The sequence below is a fragment of the Phyllostomus hastatus genome, unplaced genomic scaffold (assembly GCF_019186645.2).
Source record: "Phyllostomus hastatus isolate PE091 unplaced genomic scaffold, TTU_PhHast_1.1 phas_scaffold_501, whole genome shotgun sequence".
In the NCBI taxonomy this organism is placed as follows: Eukaryota; Metazoa; Chordata; class Mammalia; order Chiroptera; family Phyllostomidae; genus Phyllostomus; species Phyllostomus hastatus.
The window spans coordinates 40,661,533-40,685,113 of NW_025334033.1; the positions used below are offsets into that span (position 1 = coordinate 40,661,533).

Consider the following 23,581-nt stretch of genomic DNA (forward strand, 5'->3'; position numbering starts at 1 on the left):
AAACACACAGCTCAGTCTTCTGTGTGTGTCCCCAGGCTGATGCTCTAAGAACTATAGTGCTTACCCAAGAAAAATTGTTTCTGTGGTGTGGGAGAGGGACTCAGCACAGGGGTCCCCACAGCTATCCCTTCAGTTCTCTCCCCAGAGCCACAAACTCCAGTAAGAATATTTTTTTAATTTACTGAATTTGGAAACCTGACTCTAATCTTACAGTTTTCTTAGTGTTCATACCTCTATAGCAAATGGCTGTTCTCCTGCTGTTTCATATTATTTGTTCATTCAGTAAAACACTTGAACAGATCTTTGATTCCAGGTACTGTGCTGTAAATTACGGCTGTGAATATAGGGCTTTACCATCTCATGGGGAGACAGATATTAAGGAGATAATTATACAAAAAGTTAAAGTTATAGGGTTTATTAGCAAATATGTTAAAGATGAGGCTAGCCTGGCAAATAAAAGTCATTTTAGCAGTTGTTGTTTTTCATGACACTGACTTATTGAAGAGATCAGATCAGTTGTTTTGTAGTATGATTATTCTAATTTTTTCCAATAATGGTATTCCGTATGGTTCTGAGTATATTTTTATTATCTTCTTAATGGTTATAAATAGATAATATATCTACTTTGGCCAATTTAGAAAATGATGTATAAAAATAAAAGTATAAATAGTTCATAATCTGATCACCTACAAATAATTACTATGAACCTTTTCATACTTTTCATTATAACTCTTATGCAGATTTAAAAATAATTTAGGTCATCCTGATTATATATTTAATATTTTATTAAATCCTCTTTAACATAATTTTAAATGACATACACATGATTACAGTTGAATTCATATTTACTTAAATTTCCCAATATTGTTGAACATTTATGATCCTTTTGGTTTTTTCAATTATAAGTTAACCTATGATGAATGGTCTTTTGAGTAAAAATTTGATTATATATCTGACTTTTTTATTATAAATTGTTCAGCTGGAATCATTGAGTCAAAATATGTAAGTATTTTAGTGGTTTACTAAATTGCTTTTCATAAAGGAGCAGTTTCATAATTTGCTTTCCTGTTTTATCACTGATTTTATAACTTAATGGTGATAGAATTTTTTATGTTGTTTTAAGGGTCTGATTTTTTTATCATATGAGTTTAAATTAGTCCTGGAGTATTTTCTGGCTATAATTTAAGCTATGCTATACTGATTCAGTCTCTGCCTACCCCTGCCTCCTTATATACCCATTTTCCGATGATGTTTGTCTGTTATTGTCTCAAGATACAACATATAGCGCTGGTAATAATTGTTGTTGTCCCATTTCCTTACTTTTGTAGTCTTTGTCTTCCCTCTCAGTTCTCACACAGGTCTTACTATCTCATTCCTCCACCTTTTATTGATTCTTCCTCTCTCTTGATTTTCTGTAGTTCTTCAAGTGTGTACCATATCATTTGGTACCAACTCATATTTAATTCAGTTGTGACACATCACTACTGCAGTATACAGTTTGATTTCCTTAATCTGAATCCTTCTGTTTTTTGGTAATTTAGAGTAATATGACATGTACCATTTTGATGGAAATATTACATTCGGTTATCAGTTTGCATCTGGAAACTTTTGAAAGCCTTTTGCCTGCAGTCACTTAAAACCCCTGACCTTTTCCTTGCAGTACTTGTTAAGACATCTATGTGGTCAGTTGATGGTTTTTTAAAAAAATCTTAATTATGCCACTACCTTTTCCTGTTAGATTCTTCCCAAGCTTTGGATTTAAGAAATTTAGCATCTAGCCCTGGCTGGCATAGCTCAGTGGATTGAGCGCAGGCTGGGAACCAAAGTGTCCCAGGTTCGATTCCCAGCCAGGGTACATTCCTGGGTTGCAGGCCATAACCCCCAGCAACCGCACATTGATGTCTCTGACTCTGTCTCTGTCTCTGTCTCTGTCTGTTTCTCTCTCTCTCTCTCCCCCCCTCCCTCCCTCCCTTCCTTCCCTCTCTAAAAATAAATTAAATAAAAAAAAAAAGAAATTTAGCATCTATCTCACACCAGGTTTTTTTGTGGGGTAGGATAGATTGAATGTTATAAGGCCAGGTTTTGCATCGTTTATGATCATGGTAAACAGAATTACCACTGAGTAATTTCTTTCTAAGTGTCATAATGTTTATTTCTCTTTAAATACCATAATTTAAAAAATTATTTTTTGAACCTATAGTGTTTTGACCATATCTGAGTTATTAGAATTTTTATAAAAATTTTTTAAACCATCTAGGATTTGCTTATTAACATCAAAGTTTCATTTTTGTCTTTTTAATTTTTTAAAAAAGGTTTTATTATTTTTAGAGAGAGGGGAAGGGAGGAAGAAAGAGGAGAAGAGAAACATTGATTGGTTGCCTCTCATGCCCCCAAACAGGGATCTGGCCGACAACCCAGGCATGTGCCTCGACCAGGAATTGAACCAGCAACCTTTCAATTTGTACTCCTCTGATCAATCCACTGAGCCATACCAGCCAGGGCAAACATCAAAGTTTCAAATTGAGCAACTGTGACTATATTGTCTAAAAATAGGACATTAAAAGGCATTGTGGTATAGTAGAACCCACACTGGACAGGAATTAGGTAATATGACTCTGTGTGACCTTAGGAAAAATTTATATTTTGGGACATTTAGAGTTTTTTTTAATCTATAAAATAAGGAAGTTAGGGGAAAAGAACATGGGCTTTAGAATTTGACTTGGCTTTTAATTTTCAACCTGCCATTAACTATAGTGTGACCTTGCTAAGTAACTTATCTAAACTCCTTTCTCACCCATAAAGGATAATAGTATTTATTTCATACTTGCAAACAACAGCTCCAACAAGGGATTAATATCTAAAATATGTAAAGGATTCATACAACTCAATACCAAACAATCCAATTAAAAAATTGGGAGACGGCCTGAACAGACACTTCTCCCAAGAAAGCATACAAATGGCCAAGACATATGAAAAGATACGCAACTTACTAGCTTTTAGGGAAATGCAAATCAAAACTACAATGAGATTCCGCCTCATACCTGTTAGAATGGCTACTATCAACAAGGTAGGCTGGCCTCTTCTTAAGGAATGGAGTGCTCTGTAGTCAGATTCATTTTTCAGCAATTGGATTACTGTGAGATAGTATAAGATTTAGCTTGACAGTTTCATGTTTATTTTAAAAGGCTGTGAAACATATAAAAGTTAAGGGTTAAAATAATCTTAATGAAGTTTTCCAGATATTTCACTTCTATTCTCTTTCCCCTGTGCATTATTTCAGTAAGGTAAATGAATATATTAGAATATTCAAAACCCATCTTTAGAAATTGAGGTGAAATATATATATATAATGTAAACTTTACAACTTTAATCATTTTTAAATATACGTTTCTTAGCATTACATATATGCACATTGTTGTGCATCTGTTACCACTGTCCTTCATTTTTTTAACAGGGTCAACATATTTCCTTGGCACCTATTCAAAAGCTTGAAGAAGCTCTATATGAATACCACCCTCTGCAAGTAGAGACATGTGGACCACAAGTTCCTGAGTTTGAGATGCTAGGAAGACTTGGGTAAGTGCCCAGAAGAACTTCTCATTGAAGAGCCGATGTTTACTGCTTTGTTTTTACCTTTTTCAGCTGACACTTTACCATTACTAGATTTTGAAGTTACAGAATTTTATTCCCTTTTATAAAAAGAATAGTGCTTAATAGGAAGTTAATACATAATTTTTTTATGGTTTTGTTAGTTTTTTTTTGAGATTGGATTATATTAGTTCCTTTTTAAGGCTGTCCTTGGCAGCCATACTGAAGTAGCTATTCATTTTCAGCACCCCCCCCTTTTTTTTTTTAAAGAAAAAGGGGCTTAATTTAGTCAGTAGTATGCCAGTAAAATATGAGAGTTAAACTCCTTCCCATGAAAAAGAGTAGATTCACTCACTGTGTATTGTCTACAGTGAAACTGTATTGATGAGAAATTAGCCACAGAATACATTTTGTGAAAAGTTATAATGTAGGGGTGACCAGTGGCTCAAAAGTCGTATGCATTCGTTTTGAAAATGAATGTGGGATCGTGGCTTCTGTGAGTGATGGATTTGATCACAGTCTTTCTCAGGGATATGGGAGGCATTTGTATACTTGAAGAGTACAGGCACAGACTTTGTTGGATGGAGCAAATCATATTTTGCTGTGGTGTTTCAACATAGATTATCAAATGAAAAGATGACCCAGAATTGGTTTTCTCACAAAATAAAATAGTGTAAAGGTGTAATTGAAAAGAAAATAATCAGCACAATGAAACCAATTAATTAAAAAAAGATGCTAACAGCAAAGATAAGATAGATGAAACACATAACATCCACATGCATCTTTAAAAACAAAATCAGAATCTTAAAGATGATACATAGTGTTTTGCATATGAACATAGAGGCTCCAAGGGGAAATTACTATTAAAATGATGGATAATTTACATATTTGTTCTTTGGTGTAAATCTTATGATTTTCTTTAGTTCTGTACTCTTAATGTCCTATGATCTCCAAGCATAAAGTCAGGAGGGTGTGAAACAAAAACTAAAACCCCATTTGAATTTGAGATAACAAATTTATCAAATAATTGACCTAAATGCTGAAATTGAAGGTTGAGGAGACAGACGATATAGGGTTGTATGATGTAAAAAGTTATAAGTGATTTAGACATTGATTTCTTTTCTCTTGGTAATGAAGAGCCAGAAATCTGTATCTCTAAAATAAGTTTTCTTAAAATCTTTATTTTTTATGTCAGTGAAGACAAATATTTAAATAGTATTCCTCTGTTACAGTTTGATTCATTTTCCGGCAATTTCAAAATTACATTTGAAAGATTATGGAAATAGCCAGGTATAATAACAGTGTATGACAACAGTTAATACAATGGATAGGAACAGGGAAAAAAACTGCTGTTGCAGTGGTCTCCTATTATGTGTGAATTGATGTAGTAATATCTGGAGATAGACTATAAGTTAAACATGTTTACTATAAACCCTAGAACAACTAATAAAATGTAAAACAAAGTGGGATCATGAATAAATCCATATCAGAGAAAATGATATAAAACAAACGGAGGGCAAGAGAAGAGTGGACAAAAATAAAGGGGATCACTAGGAAACAAATAGCATGGTGGTAGATTCAGTTTTAACTCTATCAGTAATTATATGAAATGTGAATGTTCTAAACAGACATCATCCAAAAGACTTTCAGAAGTGATGGAAATAAATAGTAGCCACCACTTACACATTTTAAGTGAACATTTAAGTTTGTCTAGTGCAAGTTAATAATTGAATTTTAAATTGTATTCATTTTAACTTAAATAAACACACGTGACTTGTGGCTACCATATTGGATAGCACAAAGTTTTAATACTACAAATAATAGGTTGAGATTTCCAGATTAGATTTTAAAAAGCAAGATTTACTATATTTTCCGCAAAGATCTTACATTTTTAAAATATATTTTATTGATTATGCTATTACAGCTGTTGTCCCGTTTCCCCCTCTTTATTCCCCTCCACCCTGCAAGCTTACCCTACCTGCATCTCTGCCCCCCCCCCCACCACCTTAGTTCATGTCCATGGGTAGTACTTATAAGTTCTTTGGCTTCTACATTTCCTATACTATTCTTAACCTCCCCTGTCTATTTTCTTTCTACCATTTATGCTACTTATTTCCTGTATCTTTTCCCCCATTCTCCCCTCCCCTTCCCTGCTGATAACCCTCTGTGTGATCTCCATTTCTGTGATTCTGTTCATGTTCTAGTTGTTTGCTTCGTTTGATTTTTTTTTTTAGCTTTAGTTGTTGATAGTTGTAAGTTTGTTGTCATCTTAATGTTCATATTTTTGCATTATGTATAAACATAGTTTCTCTGAGCTTTACAAGTTTGTTTGAACTTCTTGAATCTATAATTCATTATTTTTATCTTGCTCCATTTTTCTTTTTTCATTCTGAGACTTGATTTCATATATGTTAGACCATCTGATGTTGTTTTACAGTTCTTGGATGGTCTGTTTTGTGTTTTTAAATCTTTTCTTAAATTTGTGTTTCAGAAGTTTGGATAGTTCCTCTTATCCTATCCTCAAGTTCACTTATTCTTCTTTTTGTGTCCTTCCTTTGATAAGTTCATCAAAGGAATTCTTTCTGTTACTGCAGTTTTCATATATTGCATTTCTATTTCACTCCTTTTTGTAATTTCCATGTCTTTGCTGAAATTCCCTGTGTGTTTACGTGTTATCCACCCTTCTTACTAGGTCCTTTAACTTACATTATTTTACAGTGCCTCTTCAATACTTGTGACATCTTGTGGTCTAGTTCTGTTGACTGTTCTATGTCTTGATGATAGATTTGTTTTTTTCTTATTTTTTGTGTTTATTGTAATGATTGCTTGCATATTGGACATTTTGTGCAAAAGAACAGTAGAGATTGAGATAAATAATATTTATGCCCTTTTTTCTTGTCAGGCCATTAGTGTAGTGAGTTGAATATTAAATCTGTAGTTTGATCTCATTTTGGGTTTTGTGGTTGCTATTGTTACCATCAGAGTATCATGGCTTCAAATCCTTCCAGTTGTGGTCTGTTGCTTCTTTGTGTCTAATACAAGGCCTGTAGTGCTGAAGGGATTTTCTCAGTCTTCTTACTCCACTCTTAGCATTCAGCAGGCTTTGTAAGCCCGAGCCACAAAGGGGTTTTTCTCTGGATATCCCTCCTCAGCAGTAGACTGCTCTTGCTTTTTACTTGGAGTATGTTGTGTGGTGGGAGCAAGGGGTTTCCTAGTTCTCCTGTTTGAGCTTTCGTCTTAGGAGGCCCTGTGTGCTGGAGCCTCAGGGTGGTACTTTCTCAGTGTACCTATCTCTGTCCCTGAGGGAAACAACTGCAGTCTCCTATGTACATCAGGGTGCCAGTGGGTTTGCTCTTCTTCTCTCAACCCCCCAACTGAACAACATCTTGTTTTGGAGGCAGTGGGAGTTCTTGAGTATAATACAGTTTCCCGTCCCTCCCATGATCTCTGCTTTGGACCAGAGTGTTAGCTTGAGTAAGAGTGGGTATCCTGCTTTCCTCAATGGTTGAAGGCTTTTGTTGTGTCAGTATAGGATTGGAGAGGGTTGCAATAGGTTTTCTACTCCTCCCTCAGTGGCATCCATAACCTTTGCCTTTCCTCAGCAGCTAGCCTTGGCTGTTTTTTTTCTTTTTTAATAGTTCATTTCCTTTCCCATTTATTGTTCAGTTAGTGCTGATTTTTATTGGGTCTCTTTAATGGAATATTCTCCTCATCTTTCTCTTTTAATCTGTTATGATGATTTGTACTGCTATGTACAGGGTGGGATGAGTAGGTTTACAGTGCTTTGTATGGAAAATAATATAATAATTAATAAACAATACAAGTACAATCTCTGTTTCACATACTTAAAACTGTAAACCTACTTTCACCCCATACTGTATGTATATTATTTGACTAATTAATGCTGATAGAATTTTGTGTAAAATAGATATAGCCTAATAGACTTTTTTTTCTTGTTTTTCTTGTCGTGAAGTATTACATTGAATACACTTTGGCAATACCTTTGATTGTTTGGAATTGTTTGGAACCCTCTTAATTTACTTCTGCCTTTACCATTATGGTTTAGATTTTTAAAAGTAGGATAAGTGTTTTTTAGATAAGGTATACCAATAGTGTTTATACTTTTTCCCAAGTTTTTCATGCCTAAAATTTTATGTGAACTGAAATAAAGAAGGCTGGGTTGCTTTTTTGGTGGGGTGGGGGGAGTGATGGTGGTTGGGGTCCTTCATTATTAACCATTGGCTGTTTAGAATACAGTTGGTTCCAGCTTTCTAGAAGTAGACTTTTGTTTCTCTCAACAAAGACTGTACATGTATTCTGTATCCACAAAAGTTAAGAAGGAAAATTGTTTTGATTACAAAGAAATATGTATTATTTTGAGCAATAGCCCAGTGTAAATTTCTTTTAAACATTTCTAGATAAGGAGTGGAGGAATTTAGATCAACAAGAGTGATACGAGAATTGCTAAAGAAACATTTGATTTTTCTCGACATAGAACTACTTATATACCAAAATAGAATGTATCTCATCCCTTCCTTCTCTTTAATCTTTACCTTGAGAAAAGGGTTAAATTCCATGCAGATAGTTATAGTTTTCTGTGAAGCTGGGATTAGTAGTTCAGCAATCTCTTCGGTAATGTGTGTGACCTAACATCTAAACATTTGGCAAAATAAACACCAATCATTTTTTATACTACTAGTTCATTTTCTATTATGGAATTATTAGAAGCAATATGCTTTCTTACCTTTTTCTTATTACTCTGATTAAGAATACATTTTTGCCTACTATCATTTTCAAAAACAGAAACTGAGGAAGTTGCTCTGTGAAGTGACTGACTTTTCAGAGAATGATTTGGTGTCCTCGAAGGTTCAAAGAATATGATCTCAGTTAACTAAAGATGTAATCGTTACACATCTGTCCCAAGAGTTGTCACGTCTTTGCCAGAAGGTTGCATCTGATAAGCCCCAGTTATCCCTTTTCAGCGGGTTCTCCCCTTTCCCCCCAACCTCCAACTTCTACTCCTATCTCTTTTATTTTCCTATTACAACAAAATTTCCTTTTCACATTGTGTTATTCTTCAGTGGGAACAAGTTTAATTTCTTTAGAGGCAAATAGAGAGTAAATTACCTCATTTCCATTTTCTTATATCTGCTTTGAAATCTTTATGACATGAAGTTAAGAATAGTGCACTTACAGCTTCACTTTAGTTGGTGCAAAACTGTGGATGCAGGCACTTTAAAAATAATTTTAATTACATATTTTTAGGAGTAGGTAACAAGGTTTTGTGAGAAGGCTGCCTAAAAACTGTTTTTGTCCTCATGGATAACTTTGATAAAGGATGAAATCAAAAGTACATTACCAGTGACAGTTTAGGCAGTTTTATTGAGATCTATTCTAAAGTTAGTTAAACTTTAGACGTAGATGAAGAATAAGTGAGAGTTTCTCATTCAGAAGGGTATTATGAATATATAGTTATAGTTCAAATTGTACTTGCAGTACTCTTCTGGTTTGCTGAAGGCAATGTAAACATGTCTTATTAATTCTGTGCCAGTGGGAGCAAGCATTGGGAGCAAGCATTGGGAAAACTTAACTGCTAATTGAAATTCCCCAGACTATGGCTTTAGTGGTTAGTTCTGTGAAGTCTCATTGATTGGCACTGTGAGACTGTCTTTGTAATAATCAACTGCCTTTCTAGTGAATATTTTACTACCTTCTACCCAAAGAACAATTATTCCTGTAACTGATGTAAGTTATAAGCAGTAATCAGCTGTATTTATCAATTTCAAATTATTTAATCAGATATCACTGCTGTTTTAAATAGATATGTGATTCACTTAACATGAGCTGTTCATTTGTGAACCTATTATAGAAATAAAATATGATCTTTAAGTAAGATGTATATTTTTCAGTTATCCTTATTTATGAATTTAAATGAAGCTATTTGCTACCAAAGTTCTGTAGAATAAAAATTTAATCTTCATTTCATGTAGAACATTTCTCCCATCCAAGTACTAACCGACACTGCCTAGCTTCCAAGGTCAAAAAAATCAAGCGCGTTCAGGGTGGCATGGTTGTAGATTCATGTAGAACATTCCTGTAGGTTTCTTTGTGGTAGAGTATTGTAGAGCATTATAGCCAAATGCACATGTTTATTCATGTCTCTTCTACCAACATAACTAATAGATTTAAACTCTGGTGGTTTAATGTCTTGAGTCCTTTCTAACTAGATGATAGATGATTTAATTATTATTACAAACTTAGTGAAAAAAATTTGCAGTAGTAATGATAGTAGTAAATTAATTAGAACCTGATGATAATTAGAAGAGAGTTTCTTGTTTGATCACCATCAGCATCTGTCGTTTTTTTGGTGTGTGTGGCCATGGACTACATTGACAAAAACCAACTTACTGAGCAAGAGTAACTGACTTGTTAGAAATCCATTACTATTAATGGCAATGCAGTTGCAAGTGTTCATTCTTGAGGGACTAGGATAAGATAGAGTCCCCCCATAATAGAAGATCCACCTTCATGGTAATCTTGGAGATTCTTTCTTTTACTCTTAAAAATTGATAAATCAAACTTTATATCACAAGAATTTGAAATGAGATGTTAAAGGTATTGTAACAATATTTTTTTCTTATAATGCTCTCTTTGTCTCCCTTCTTAAATCTTTCCTCATGGTTGCCTTTCCCTGAGATGGTGAATCTCATTTTCACCTGCATAATCTGACCCCATCTACCCTCATAGCGATATATCCTGCCCTTCCTATACTCAGTGTTTATTAAGAACCTCATGGTGTCTCACACATTTTTGTGCCATTGCATATGCTGTTTTGTTTTCTTAGGAGATTCTGTGTCTTTATATTTGTTGCATAGTCCCCCTAGTAATTATTTTCTCTCTTTTCTTCCCTATGTATGAATTGTCTGTTTATGCCCTGTGTCCCCTTTCCTGTTGGTATAGTATTGTTCTTATTTATATGAGTCAGCTGTATGCTAAGACTATTAGCCCTTGGAATTCTAAATTTTTCACTATTTTTATATTATTTATGATATGAAGTAGTTTTAATCTCTGAGCAGTAAAATATATTGATGAGGTCCTGTTAACTTTCCAATGTTGTTCTGCTTAGGAAATCCTAAACTAGCACAAAACTTTATTATATATATGTGTGTGTGTAGATATATATATACCCACACACATACACACAGACATACACATATATGTGTGTGTGTGTACATATATATCCTAATTTTTATGCAGCTTCAATTTTTACTTTTAATCACTTAATCCATCTGGAATTTATTTTGTTGTGAGGATATAATATAAAGTAATTTTTACTTTTTTCAACATAGTAAATTATTTTACCTAGAATAATTTATTTAATAATCCTTTTTTCTCCATTGATGTGTTATATTAATATATTTTAAGTGTTTTTTATTGATTATGCTATTATAGTTTTCCCAGTTTTTTCCACTTTATCCCCCCTCCACTCTGCCCCCCAACCCTCCAGCATTTCCTGCCCCCCCTTAGTTCATGTCCATGGGTGGTACATATAAGTTCTTTGAGTCCTCTGTTTCCTATACCATTTTTTATCTCTCCCCATCTATTTTATGCCTACTAATTATGCTTCTTCTTCCCTGTACCTTTTCCCCCCTATTCCTCCCTTCCCCTTTCCCACTGAACTCCCTCTGTGTGATGTCCATTTCTCTGGTTCTGTTCCTGTTCTGGTTGTTTGCTTAGTTTTTGTTTTCCTTTTCTTTTAGGTTCATTTGTTGATAGTTGTGATTTTGTTGTCATTTTATTGTTCATATTTTTTATCTTCTTTTTCTTGGATTAAGGCCCTTTAATGTGTCATATAATAAGGGCTTGGTGATGATGAACTCCTTTAACTTGACCTTACCTGGGAAGCACTTTATCTGCCCTTCCTTTCTAAATGATATAGCTTTGCTGGATAGAGTAATCTTGGGTGTAGTTCCTTGCGTTTCATGACTTGGAGTACTTCTTTCCAGTCCCTTCTTGCCTGTAAGGTTTCTTTTGAGAAATCAGCTGATAGTCTTATGAGAACTCCTTTGTAGGTAACTGTCTCCTTATCTTTTGCTGCTTTTAGGATTTTCTCTTTGTCTTTAATCTTGGGTAACTTAATGATGTACCTTGGTGTGTTCCTCTTTGGATCCAACTTCTTTGGGACTCTCTGGGCTTCCTGGACTTCCTGGAAGTCTATTTCCCTCTCCAGATTGGGGAAGTTTTCCTTCATTATTTCTTCAAATAAGTTTTCAATTTCTTGCTGCTGTTTTCTCCTTCTGGGACCCCTATAATTTGGATATTGGAATGTTTCAGGTTGTCGCAGAGAACTAACTTGTCCTCAGCCTCTCTTCATTTTTTTTTGATTCTTGTTTCTTCGTTCTGGTCTAGTTGGATGTTTATTTCTTCCTTATGTTCCAAATTCTGGAACATAATCATTGCTTTGAATCCTGGTTTCCTTCTTGTCACTGTTGGTTCCCTGAATATTTTGCTTTATTTCATTTTGAGTATCTTTCATTTGTCTTTTCATTTTTCGACCAATTTCAATCAGCTCTGTGAGCATTTTGATTACCAGGCCTTTAAATTCTTCATCAGATAGATTGGCAATCTTCTCACTGCTTAGTTCTTTTTTTGAGGTTTTGCTGTGTTCTTTCATTTGGTCCATATTTCTTTGTCTTGGCACAACTGATAGGTTGTAAGGAGGCGGGGCCTTAGGTATTCACCCAGGCAGGGCAACCCTCTATGCTGCACTGCCTGTGTGGGAGGGGCCAAAGAGGGACCAGTGCAGCTCGCCTGCTTGTCCCTAGCCCACCTTTTCAACAGACTCTGGTGCCAGTATCTCCCACCTCGGCAACCCCAGCCTTAGCCCACAGGCAGCTCTGAGTCTCAGTTTTCCCCTTAAGTTACTCCCTCCCCTGTAGCTCCACGGAGCTTGGCAGTTGGCCCCGCCCCCCAGCCTCCTGGCCACGGTTTTTCTGAGTTGGCCTGTGAGATCCCCCTTACCGGTCTGGTTGTTCTGGTTTATTTTTTCTTGAATTCTTTGGTTGTCGGAGTTCCTTGCAGTTTGATTTTCTGGTGATTTTGGTTGTTTATTGATTTTAGATTGGTTGTTATCCTCCCTTTGGTTGTGCGAGGAAGCAAAGGCTTTCTACCTACGTCTCCATCTTTGCTGGAACCTATATTAATATATTTTTTCTCTGCTATCCTTTCTTTTCCATTAATTTGTTTTAATTTTTAATAGTATCATTATTAATTTAAAATCATGATGTTTTAATATTAAGCTGTCTATTTATTTTCTATTGCTATACATCAGGTTTAAGTGGATTAAAACAACATTCTTACCTAGGTGGGCTATACTTAGCCTTTTGGGGATGGGTTACCATGACTCCCTGCTCTAGTTGCCTATGGTTGCAATCCAAGTGTCAGCAGGTTCTGTGGTTCTATGTAAGCAAGGATGGAGGGTTGTCTTCCACGTTTGTTCATGTTATTAGGAGCATTAGGTTTTTTGCAGATGTAGAATTCACAATGACTTGCATTGTTTTCAACACTAGCAGGAGAAAAATCTCTGAAATCTCTCTCTCTTTTTTTTTTAAGTGCTCCTATCTGATTAAGTCTGGCCCACCTAGATGATCTTTCTTTTTATTAACTCTCAGTCAACCAATTTGAGATTGTAACTACATCTGCAAAATCCCTTTTGCCATTTACAGTGTTTCCCCACACCATCTGTGGGTCATGCATTCTGAGGTCCCCAGTATATACCTGAAACTGCAGATAGTACTGAACCCTATACTATGTTTTTTCATATACATGCATACTTATGATAAACTTTGATTTATAAATTAGGCACAGTAAGAGATTAAAATAACTAAAAATAAATGGAACAATTATAGTAATGTGTGGTCTCTCAAAATGTCTTAATGCATTATACTCATCCTTGTGATGATGTGAGGTGGTAAAATGCCAAACCTAGTCCAGAATCTGTGTGACTACCCTGTACCTGTAGTAAAGGGCTTGGTGTTACTCATGTCAGGAGATCCCTTGTGAAGTCTTCATACAGGCTGAATGTCATCTGGTGTAGCATGTTGCCTCCAGCAGAATATGTTGTCTGTTTATGTCTTCCACCTACAATTGTAATGCCTTTTCCATCGTAACCAAGCACTTACCACATACTTTGGCCATAACTTTTGCAGTTTGAGGTGGGACAGCAAAACTAGCACAAATTTTTTCACCTTCACAATTTCAGGGATAGAAGATTCATTTTTACCGTGGGACTTAGCAGCCTCAGTATATGATTTTTTTTTTTAGTAGAGAACTTTCACTTTATCATACAAGAAGCACTTTAAAGCTTCTCTTTGGCATATCTGAGGCATATTTGGCAATTGCAAGCATCACTACTCTTGCATTTTGGGGTTATTATTAGGCAAAATAAGGGTTACTTGAACAGAAGCACTGCGATATCATGACAGTTGATCTGATAAGTGAAATGGCTACTAAGTGACTAACGAGGGGGAAGCATATACCATGTAGACATGCTGGACAAAGGGATGATTCCATCCCGGGTGGGATGGAGCAGGACAGTGAAAGATTTCATCATGCTACTCAGACCAGTGCACAATTGAAAACTTATGAATTGTTTATTTCTAGAAGTTTTCCTTTAATGTTTTTGAACTGTGGTTGACTACTGGTTACTGAAACTGCAGAAAACAAACTGTGAAAACAGGGGACTACTGCAGTATAATCTCAGCAGTGGAAGTCATCAGATGGGCGGGGCGGGGAAGGAGGTAGGCAGGGATGCACACAGTGTGGTGGGGATCTAGGAGGCCACCTCAGGGTTCTGCCTGCCACAGGGGACTTAGCGATTGTAGGTGGAAGACTTGCGTCTTCCTGTGCTACTTATCTTTCTCAAAGGATTCTTAGCATTTTTATACATTCATGCTTCTAAAGCAACAAAGCACTGATTGATTCTTTCAAGTTTTCTCTACATTTGAAAATTTTCAGCATAAAATATTGAAATAAATAAACAAATCAAACAAAACTCACCAACAACTTAACTAGACACAGCCATCCCTGTCTCCCCCCTAGATAACAACCAAGTGCCACTAGTTTAGGGATTTTATTTGAAATTGCTTTAAACTTATAAACTGATTAGAAAAGAATAGACATTTAAATGTATTGAGTTTTCACACATATCACACATTTCTTGAAAATTACCTTTTCTTATACTTGCTATAAAATTTTCATTATACCTTTCAACTTGTTCTTACTTAAATATACTTCTGTTTTGGATCAAACTGCTTTACTAAGCTCTAATAATTTTAATTGTTCTATTCGGTGAATATCTGGAGTTTTATTTGGAATTCAGTCATCTTAAAAAGTGAATTTTTTCTCTTAAGTGCTTTATCTCTATATATTTTGTTTTTACTATGAGAGTATTACTAAATTAACTCTTCTTTACTGGACATGACAACAAATGTCTTTAGTATCTGTTTTTGTTGGCATTTGAATTAGAAATCAACTCATATCTAGCATGAACCTTTATGCTTAAAGTTTTAGTCTGGCTCTAATGTGGTAAGTTTTAAATCTTTTTTATGCAATCATGGAAAAAATATGTTTCTGCTTGAAGCAGTTGTCAAACAAGCTTCTTTCATCGACATTCAGACACAGGGCAGCTGAATGAGCCTGTTTAGTCTAGAGTAAATGCTCACGAGATTACAAGGTCACTGAGGAAATGTAATTATGCAGTTGATTCCAGAATAGTCTTTTGTAGTCAGGACTTTAAGAGTATTAAATCACCATATTAATTTAAAATATAAATATATTGCAAAATTAAGCTCAGAAAGAAAAGCAGCACTAAATAAACCAAATTATTACAATGAAATATAGTTTTAATTCAGATTCTTTTAGGACCCTAAAGCAAGTCCAGTTTCAGTTTATTATTGGAATTTGGTCAGTTCCTCTCAAATCACTATAAAATTCAGTAGACTCAGTATATAATTGTCTCCACTGGGAAATGAAGTCTCATAGTATTTACCTCATGCTAATTAAGAAAACAATTCGTTATTTAGCACTTTCTTTACTTTTGTTATTCATTTGATTATCTAGCACCTCCTGTGCCAGTTTCTCTTGTAGGTGCTAAGAAAATAGCAGTGAGTAAAACGGAGAAACCACCTACTGTCATTCAGTATATATTCTACTGAGGTGAAACCAACAATAGAAAATGTATGAATGAATCTGTTAGACAGTGACTAGTACTTTGAAGACAAATACTGCAGGAAAAAGGGAAATGTAGTGATTGGAGTAGAGTGCTATTTTTGTGTAAGTAGTGATGCAGTTTTTATAGGATGATATTTGAACATAAGCAAATGAAGCAAAGGAGCTAATCGTGTGGTAGTGTGGTATCATGGGGACGGTGCAAAGGCCCTGAGGTGGGAGTGTATGAGGAAGAGCAAGGAGGCCAGTGTCTGAAGCAGAGCGCATTGGGAAATGATAGGAAATGAGGTCTGAGGCGTGGCAGGTTTTTATGTGGGAAGCAGGCTGAGCCTAGTTAGATCATGTAGGGTTTTTTAGATGGTGGTCAAGACTTAGACTTTTACTTTGAAGAAGATGGGAAGGTATAGGAGAATTTTGGATCTAGGTATGTTACATGATTTAGAAAGGTCTGTTTTAGGAGAATCAATGGTAGGGTGAAGGGAAGCAAGGTTGCAATAGTCCTGATGAAGGTGATAGTGGCTTATAATACTGAGATGGCAGCTGTGTAGCCCTGAGGAAGCGGCCAGATTATGGATGTAATTTTGATAGCAGACCGGAGAATTTTTGATGAATTGGATGTGGGAGGCATGAAAAAGTTGCCCCCAGGGTTATGTCTGAGGGACAAACCTGCTATGTACTGTGATGAGGTGAACTGGAGTTGGGGGGTGGACCTTTGAGGCAACATAGATGTGCCAGTTGCTTTAGGTTCAGTTATTTATTAGGTGTTATTAAAAATATGTTTCTAAAGAGACTGCAAGAGCTGGGCGGGGACTTTGAGAGACTCCGTGCAACTCCTGTTTTACATGAGGTCACCATAGGAGAGGCTGGAGAAGAAAAAAGTCTTGTCCTCATAGTTACATCTTTGGTTAGTGCAAAGCTAGTACTGGATGCTTAGTTTCTTAGGATAATTTTTCTTTGCCGTACCGTATGACCTTGCCATTTATAGAGCTTTCAAAATATGAATGAGCTTTATTTTTATTATGCTTTTAGATTATTATGGTTTCAGGTAGTATATTTAAAGTCAATGGATTCAGCTATGTAGCAACTTTCCTTATATTCTCAAAAAAAGAAAATAAAATTATTCTACTCTAAGCATGAGCCAAGTTCTCAGTCTCTATGCTGGGTGTGTGTTTTTAAATTTCTTATTTATTGATTTTAGCAAGAGAGAGGAAAGGAAGGAGGGAAAGTGGGAGGGGGAGAGGCAGAGAGGCAGGGGAGGGAGATGGAGGAAGGGAGGGGGAGAGAGACTGAGAGACAGACATCCATCAGTTGCTCCACCCATTCATGGATTCCTGGGTTGGTTCCTGCATGTGCTTTGACCCATACCAACCTGCAACTGTGGTGCACACAGCTGGCACTCCCACCAACCTGGCCAGGGCCGTGTGTGGTTTTTTGTTACTGTTTATGAGGAAAATGAGGTTGTGTTGGGCATGGTGATTCATAAGCTTTTTGGTGAGAACTCAAGTAAAGGTGACTGATAACTTGATAGCAGAGGTATAGCCAGGGTGAGAGGGTAGGAATGGTCTGTCCCTGGAGCAGGCAATAAGGGGTTGCATTGTCTGTAGAGAATTTAAAAAATAATAAAACCAATTTAAGTCTTTTTATTTTATTACATGTACAACAGTTCTAAACAATGTTGGTTAATACACTCCTTCCTGAAAATATCTTTTGCTGGTCCAAATTCTAAACAATTGCTGTTGTTACTTTTGAATTTAATAGTGAATATGTAAGCTCCCAATGAGCACATCTTTATTTTTGTTCTTTAATAACATTGTATTTTATAGAGAAGTTAATCTAGAGAACTCCCAGTTTTATAATTTGCCCCAGACTCCACCCCACCTGCCCCTGCAACACTGGCAAATTCAGCTACATTTAGCCTCACTCCAGAGTAAGTTTGTAAGGTTTTAGAATCCTTCCAGCTCCTTTTGGCAAAATTTCTATTTCCAGCTCCTCTGTGGTACTATGTATTTCTGAGTTTAAGCAGTGGATTTCAAGTAAGCAATAATACCTCTGTGATTGTAAAGTTGAAGAAATAGAACTTAAGTTCTTAGGCATTTACTTGCATTTAAATCTTTCAACTAGGGGACATCTGAAAGCTGCTAGAATCCATCCTAAAGAAACAAAGACATGAACAGTATTACATTTTCTGGAATTTATTATGAAATACTCATATATATTTATGAAGCTGTCAAACTCATCTTTATCATTAAGATACCATTATTGTTATTACTAGTATTAGCATTAGTATTTTAATCCTTACATGAGGATATGTTTATTGACTGTGAGAGTGAGAGCAACAGAAACATCAATCAGTTACTTTCCATATGCACCCTGACGGGATAGAACCTACAACCTGTCCTGTACACACAGGGCAGTGTTTTAGTCAGTTGACTCACCGGCCAGGGCACAAAACATATTCTTGATGTTATCGTGAGCATAAATAATTTGACAAATATGAATTTATTACCTGTTGAACATAAATATACAAAGAATATAAATTTTAGTGAATTCACTGACAAATTTACAGAAGTAAAAACTCAAAACAAACTACAATGTGATAGTCCATTATGTACTTACATTTTCCTGTTTTCAAAAATTAATATAATTAATGGATATTTCAGTGTAACTTTCCCACCTCTTTTGTGATATAAATTTTATTTTTATTTTACAGTAAAAAATTTTACTGGCCTTATTATGTGTACAAAATCCAGTGAAAGAAAAATCTTACTGTGTGCTGTGTGTCTTTATTACAGAAAATTTTGTTGTACAGAGGAGCAAGTGTGGTAAAAAAACAAAACAACAGCAACAAAAGAAGTGATTTCTCTGGCTGTCCAATTTGCTAGGTGTGCAGCAGCCTGAGAAGAATTGACCCCGACAGCAGGATCTTGTGTCCTAGGCCTCTGTAACACCAAACATCTTGTTAATGTAGAATAAGTATAAGTTCTCCATTATAGTTGGCCCTGTTGCTTTCAGAAGGACATGGAGACTTAGAGGGATTCGGAAAAAAAAAAGCAACAAAAATGTATAATGGTTAGGAGTTAGCTACTACTTAGGTTAAAGGATTGCGATGGTTTGATGTGGAAAACAAATGGCCATGCTTTGGGAAAACATAATGAGCATGGTTGGTAATCACTTTTTAATTTATGTAAGATTTTTGGAAAGAGTACTCTTTGAAAGGAAAATTGCTAATAAGATGGTAAAATGTGGATCTGATGACCATCTGGGATTGGAAAATTTTCAATTATTTTGGGTGACAGTGGTTAATAAGATTATATAGGTTTCAAGTGTACAGTTCCATGATACATCATCTGTATATTGCATTGTGTGCCCCCCACCCAGGCAAGTCTTCTTCTGTCACCATGTATTTTGCCTCCTTTACTACTTCCCTACCCCATTGCCCCTCTGTTAACTACCGTTTTGTTGTCTGTGTGTATGAGTTTTTTTCTTTTATTCATTCAGTTTTATCTCCCACATATGAGTGAAATCATATGATTCTTAACTTCTTCCATCTGACTTACTTCACTTAGCATGATATTCTCAGGATCCATCCATGTTGTTGCAAATGGCATTGTTTCAATTATCTTATGGCTGAGTAGTGTTCCATTGTATAAATGTACCACATCTTCTTTGTCTGGTCGTCTATTGAAGGAGCTTTGGTTGTTTCCATGTCTTGGCCACCGTGAATAAGGCTGCAGTGAACATAGGGTGCATATATCTTTGTGAATAAATGTTTTCAAATTTTGGGGTATATACTAGCACTTCTCCCAAGAAGACATACAAAGGATTGGCATTTATTTGTTTGTTTGTTTGTTTGTTTATTTATTTTTGGCTTAAATACCAAACCTTTATTTTCTCACAGCTGTAGAGTCTGGAAATTCAGGATCCAGGTGGTAGCACGGCAGGTAATCTGTGAGGGCCCTCTTTGTGGCTTGCAGACAGTCTCGTGTCTTGACGTGGCTGACAGAGGATTGGCTATTAGTGCTGAACTGTTTAGTCTGGTAGAAGATGCTGGTTGGTTCTGTATAGCTTTGATCTATTTTACTGAGAGCAAGATGCTGTTTCAGGTAATTTTCCAAAGCCTTTTGCCATTCTTGGATTCTGCATGCCTCAGTATAATTTTGTTGACTGTGCCCCACTTCAAAGTCTTGGTTTTTTTGTCATACTATTTATCAGATATTTCTAACGATCGTAACACAGACTGTAGCTTCTTGATTTCCAATTTTAGACCTGTCTCTTGACATCATAATGTAAGAGATGAAGATTTAGCCTTTAGAGACTTCTTCCCTATCCTTGTTTTACTTCCCCTATTATCTCTGGATAGAGTTATAAATTGAATCAATATTCATTATTTCCATGTAAATATATAAATATTATTTTCAGCAGAGCCACATATTTTATAATGATTATGTTTTATATTTCTCTTAATGCTTGTCTTTTTTCTTTTTTCCTTTCTTTCTTCAAATTTTTCTGCTAGATTTCATTTGTATCTTCCCTGCCTCATCAAACCCTGAAATCATCTTAACCGTTCTGGGGCTAATGGATGTGAAAACAAATAGAATCTCACCATTCATCAGCATCTCGCTGACCTCATCAATCTCAAAAATCGTCCTGCCTTTTCTGGGGCTAATAGATATGAAAACAAAATGGGATCTTACCATTTGTCACCTTTTGCTTTCTTTCAGCTCCTTATACAGTTCAGATAGCACTTCAGTGCTATTTTTGTTAAAAGCTTATTCTCTGCTGTCCTCATGTTTGCCTTGAGTTATACATGCAATTTATCTGCTTTGCTAATTTGTGATGAGTAACATTTAACTTCCTTCAGCAATGCACATTTTTAATGTACAGGTCTTGTATTTAATTTGTCAGATTTATCCCTAAGTATTTTATATTTTAATGTAATTGTAAATGGCATAAAGATTATTTTTTAGCCAGAGATAAAGGGGAGGTGGGGGGAGGTAGAAGGTTAAGAGGGGGATAAATGGTAGTGAAAGGGGACTTCACTTGGGGTGGTGAATACATAATACAACACGTAGATAATGTATTATGGAATTGTGTACCTGAAACTATATACTTTTATTAACCCGTGTCCCCTCAGTAAATTCAACTAAAAAACTAAATATGAATTGTGAGTCATAAAAATGCTCACACCCTTTATTATAGAAATCATAGAAATCAGTACCAAACATAAACTCCCAAGTATATATATTAAAAAAAAACATATGTGAAGGTGGGAATGGGGATTGACTATGATAGCGGGCAGGAGGGATCTTATTGAGGTGATGGGAGTGTTCTAAATAAATGAAGGGAGGGAAGGAGGAAGGAAAAGAAGGAAGGAAAGAAGGAAGGAAAAAATGTTACCATTGGATTTAACATTTGTTACTGGGAATATTGGTAATATGTAGTGAGCTCCATAAATATTAAAATTTAATATATTTTTAAAGTTTAAGCTCATCTTAACTTTGTTGATTGGTTTTGTTTATTTTTGCATTGTGACATTATCCTAATTTCATAATTCTTCATTTCATAATTTCTCATTATTATATTTTATTTTCAGACCAAAGGTATTTTAATATAAAAACAATGTCAAATTATGGGTCATTTAATTGTCCTGCATGGTCTGTATGAGTTTGATTCTTTTTCAGAATTGTTTTATTTTTAATCTAGATCCTATTTCTGTTTCTGTAATCTCTATTTTTTTATTAGGTGTAATGATTTTTAAAGGCCTATGAAGAATAATTGTACCCTGTAGTTCGTTTTCCTTTCCAAGTATCAACATATGTAATCTGCACATATCATACCAAGGAGAACTCTTTCCTAGGCAGTGTTCTGTAACATAAGTAGTAATCAAGGAATGCTTCCTAAAGGCTTAAACAGTAAGAAGAAGTGAGACTAGTAGATTTTCGTTATTTATCTTTTGTTTGTAAATTGTTCTAAAGAACACTTATTGGAATTATTAAGTGTTTTTAGAGACAGTTTCGAGTTTCGTAAATAATGATTTTAGTAATAAAATGTAGAACAAAAATTAATCACTTGTAGATTTATATTCACTTTGGGGAAAATATGTTCATGCTTGCATGAAGTGTGAGGGCCTTTAAAAACATCAGCAAGAGTCTCTTTTTTAATTATATGTTGGATAGCCTGTTAATTGAAGGTATTGTACAGTGTACAATCAATAATTAATTCTTCATTTTCTTGGCGAGAACTCAGGAACACAGGCTAGGATTCAGGTAACTATTTGCAGGTATGCACTGAAAGATTCATGTTCCCTTAAAAAGCACTCGTAGAGATAACTTTATTTTTTTAAGATATGTAGAAATTGCATTTCCATTTAAAGACACTAAAGTTTTTTAAAAAACAAAAGTAATCTGCAGATTGAGCTGTTAGGAAATTATTAGACATATGTAGCTTGGTGGCTTTCTTAACCTTTCAAATGTAAAATGTGTTGGCTCTTGGGTTAAAGAACCCTGCTAACTTACAGTTACCATGTTCTATGATTTTAACCTAGGTCTGTTTGCTTTTTCTGCCTCCTTATTAACTAAGATATAATTCATGGTTTTAATGTTTCTTACTTCTTCTACCATGAATTTGCCAATTAAATTAAGCATCTAGCATAAGAAACATTAGATTTTTATACAAGCTGTTAGAAACTGTCCTTCATTCTTTTTTTCGGAAAGAATAGATATTATAAAAATTTAGATTTGCAAGAAGATACATACAGTACAGGGTGGGGCAAAAGTACGTTTACAGTTGTGAGCATGCAAACACAGAGTTCATTCTTACTATTATTTGTTAGTTATTATTTTCCATATGAAGAACTGTAAACCTACTTTTGCCCCATCCTGTATGAAATGTGTTAAGACAAGTAAGCCCTTTCTTCTCTAAGAGTTTCCCCTAATCATTGGAGTTACATGTAGCTTTCTTAAGAGCTTCTATTAACATAAATAAATTCATGGACTTTTCACTGTTACAAAGATAATACATGTTTATTACAGAAGGGCTCTGAAAATATAAGTAAACAGAACACTTACCCACGTTTCAACTATTGAGTTACTGTTTTTTTCAATATGCAAAGTCATAATAAGCCCTAAGTGGTTTCTACCTTCAGGAAATAATTACCCATATCTTCCATGCATTTTTTTCTTAGCACTTTATTATCAAAATGTCAGCCGCCTTCTTCCTGGTTTGGAAGAAGCCAGTGTCAGCACTCCTCAAACAAAAATCCTGCAAGTGGAAACTAGATAGTTGGTTCTGCTGGTACAGAATCAAAATATATTGAAGCATTGCTTCTAATAATATTCAGTTATTTAAACATGATAAAAATGCCCAAAGTAGTCATTATTCTCATCTGAAGGTAATGTTACCATGTTTTTTTGTTTCTCTGGGTAACTGGTTTTAAATGTAAAAACATAAATCCTAAAGAGTGGGAGTGGAAAAACAGGGATGGTTTTCATTTGCTATAATTTCCTGTGAGACATAGCTCTAAACAAGGCCCATATTTACACAAGACTTTATAGTTTTATATACAGTGGTATATTCAGCACATTTTGAAATTCTTTAACTAGTCATCTGTATTTAATACTTTCATAGTAAATGTGTTTAATAATGCTAGGTGAAATTTGAAATAATTTTTAAATAATTTTACAGTAGAAACACCAGTTAAATCAACCTTTTGGTAATAAATGTCGGAAAAAAATGAATCATTTTTGCTGCCACTGCAAAATCAATT

At 35.1% G+C, this 23,581-nt stretch overlaps 1 protein-coding gene across 1 annotated transcript in view; it reads left to right on the plus strand.

Annotated features, from left to right (window-relative positions):
- Positions 1–23,581, plus strand: part of MNAT1 (MNAT1 component of CDK activating kinase) — a 166,607-nt gene that overhangs the window by 97,572 nt on the left and 45,454 nt on the right. Inside the window, exon 7 of the mRNA XM_045822770.1 lies at positions 3,455–3,576. Within this exon, the coding sequence (XP_045678726.1) occupies positions 3,455–3,576 (122 nt within the window). The remainder of the gene's footprint in view (positions 1–3,454; positions 3,577–23,581) is intronic.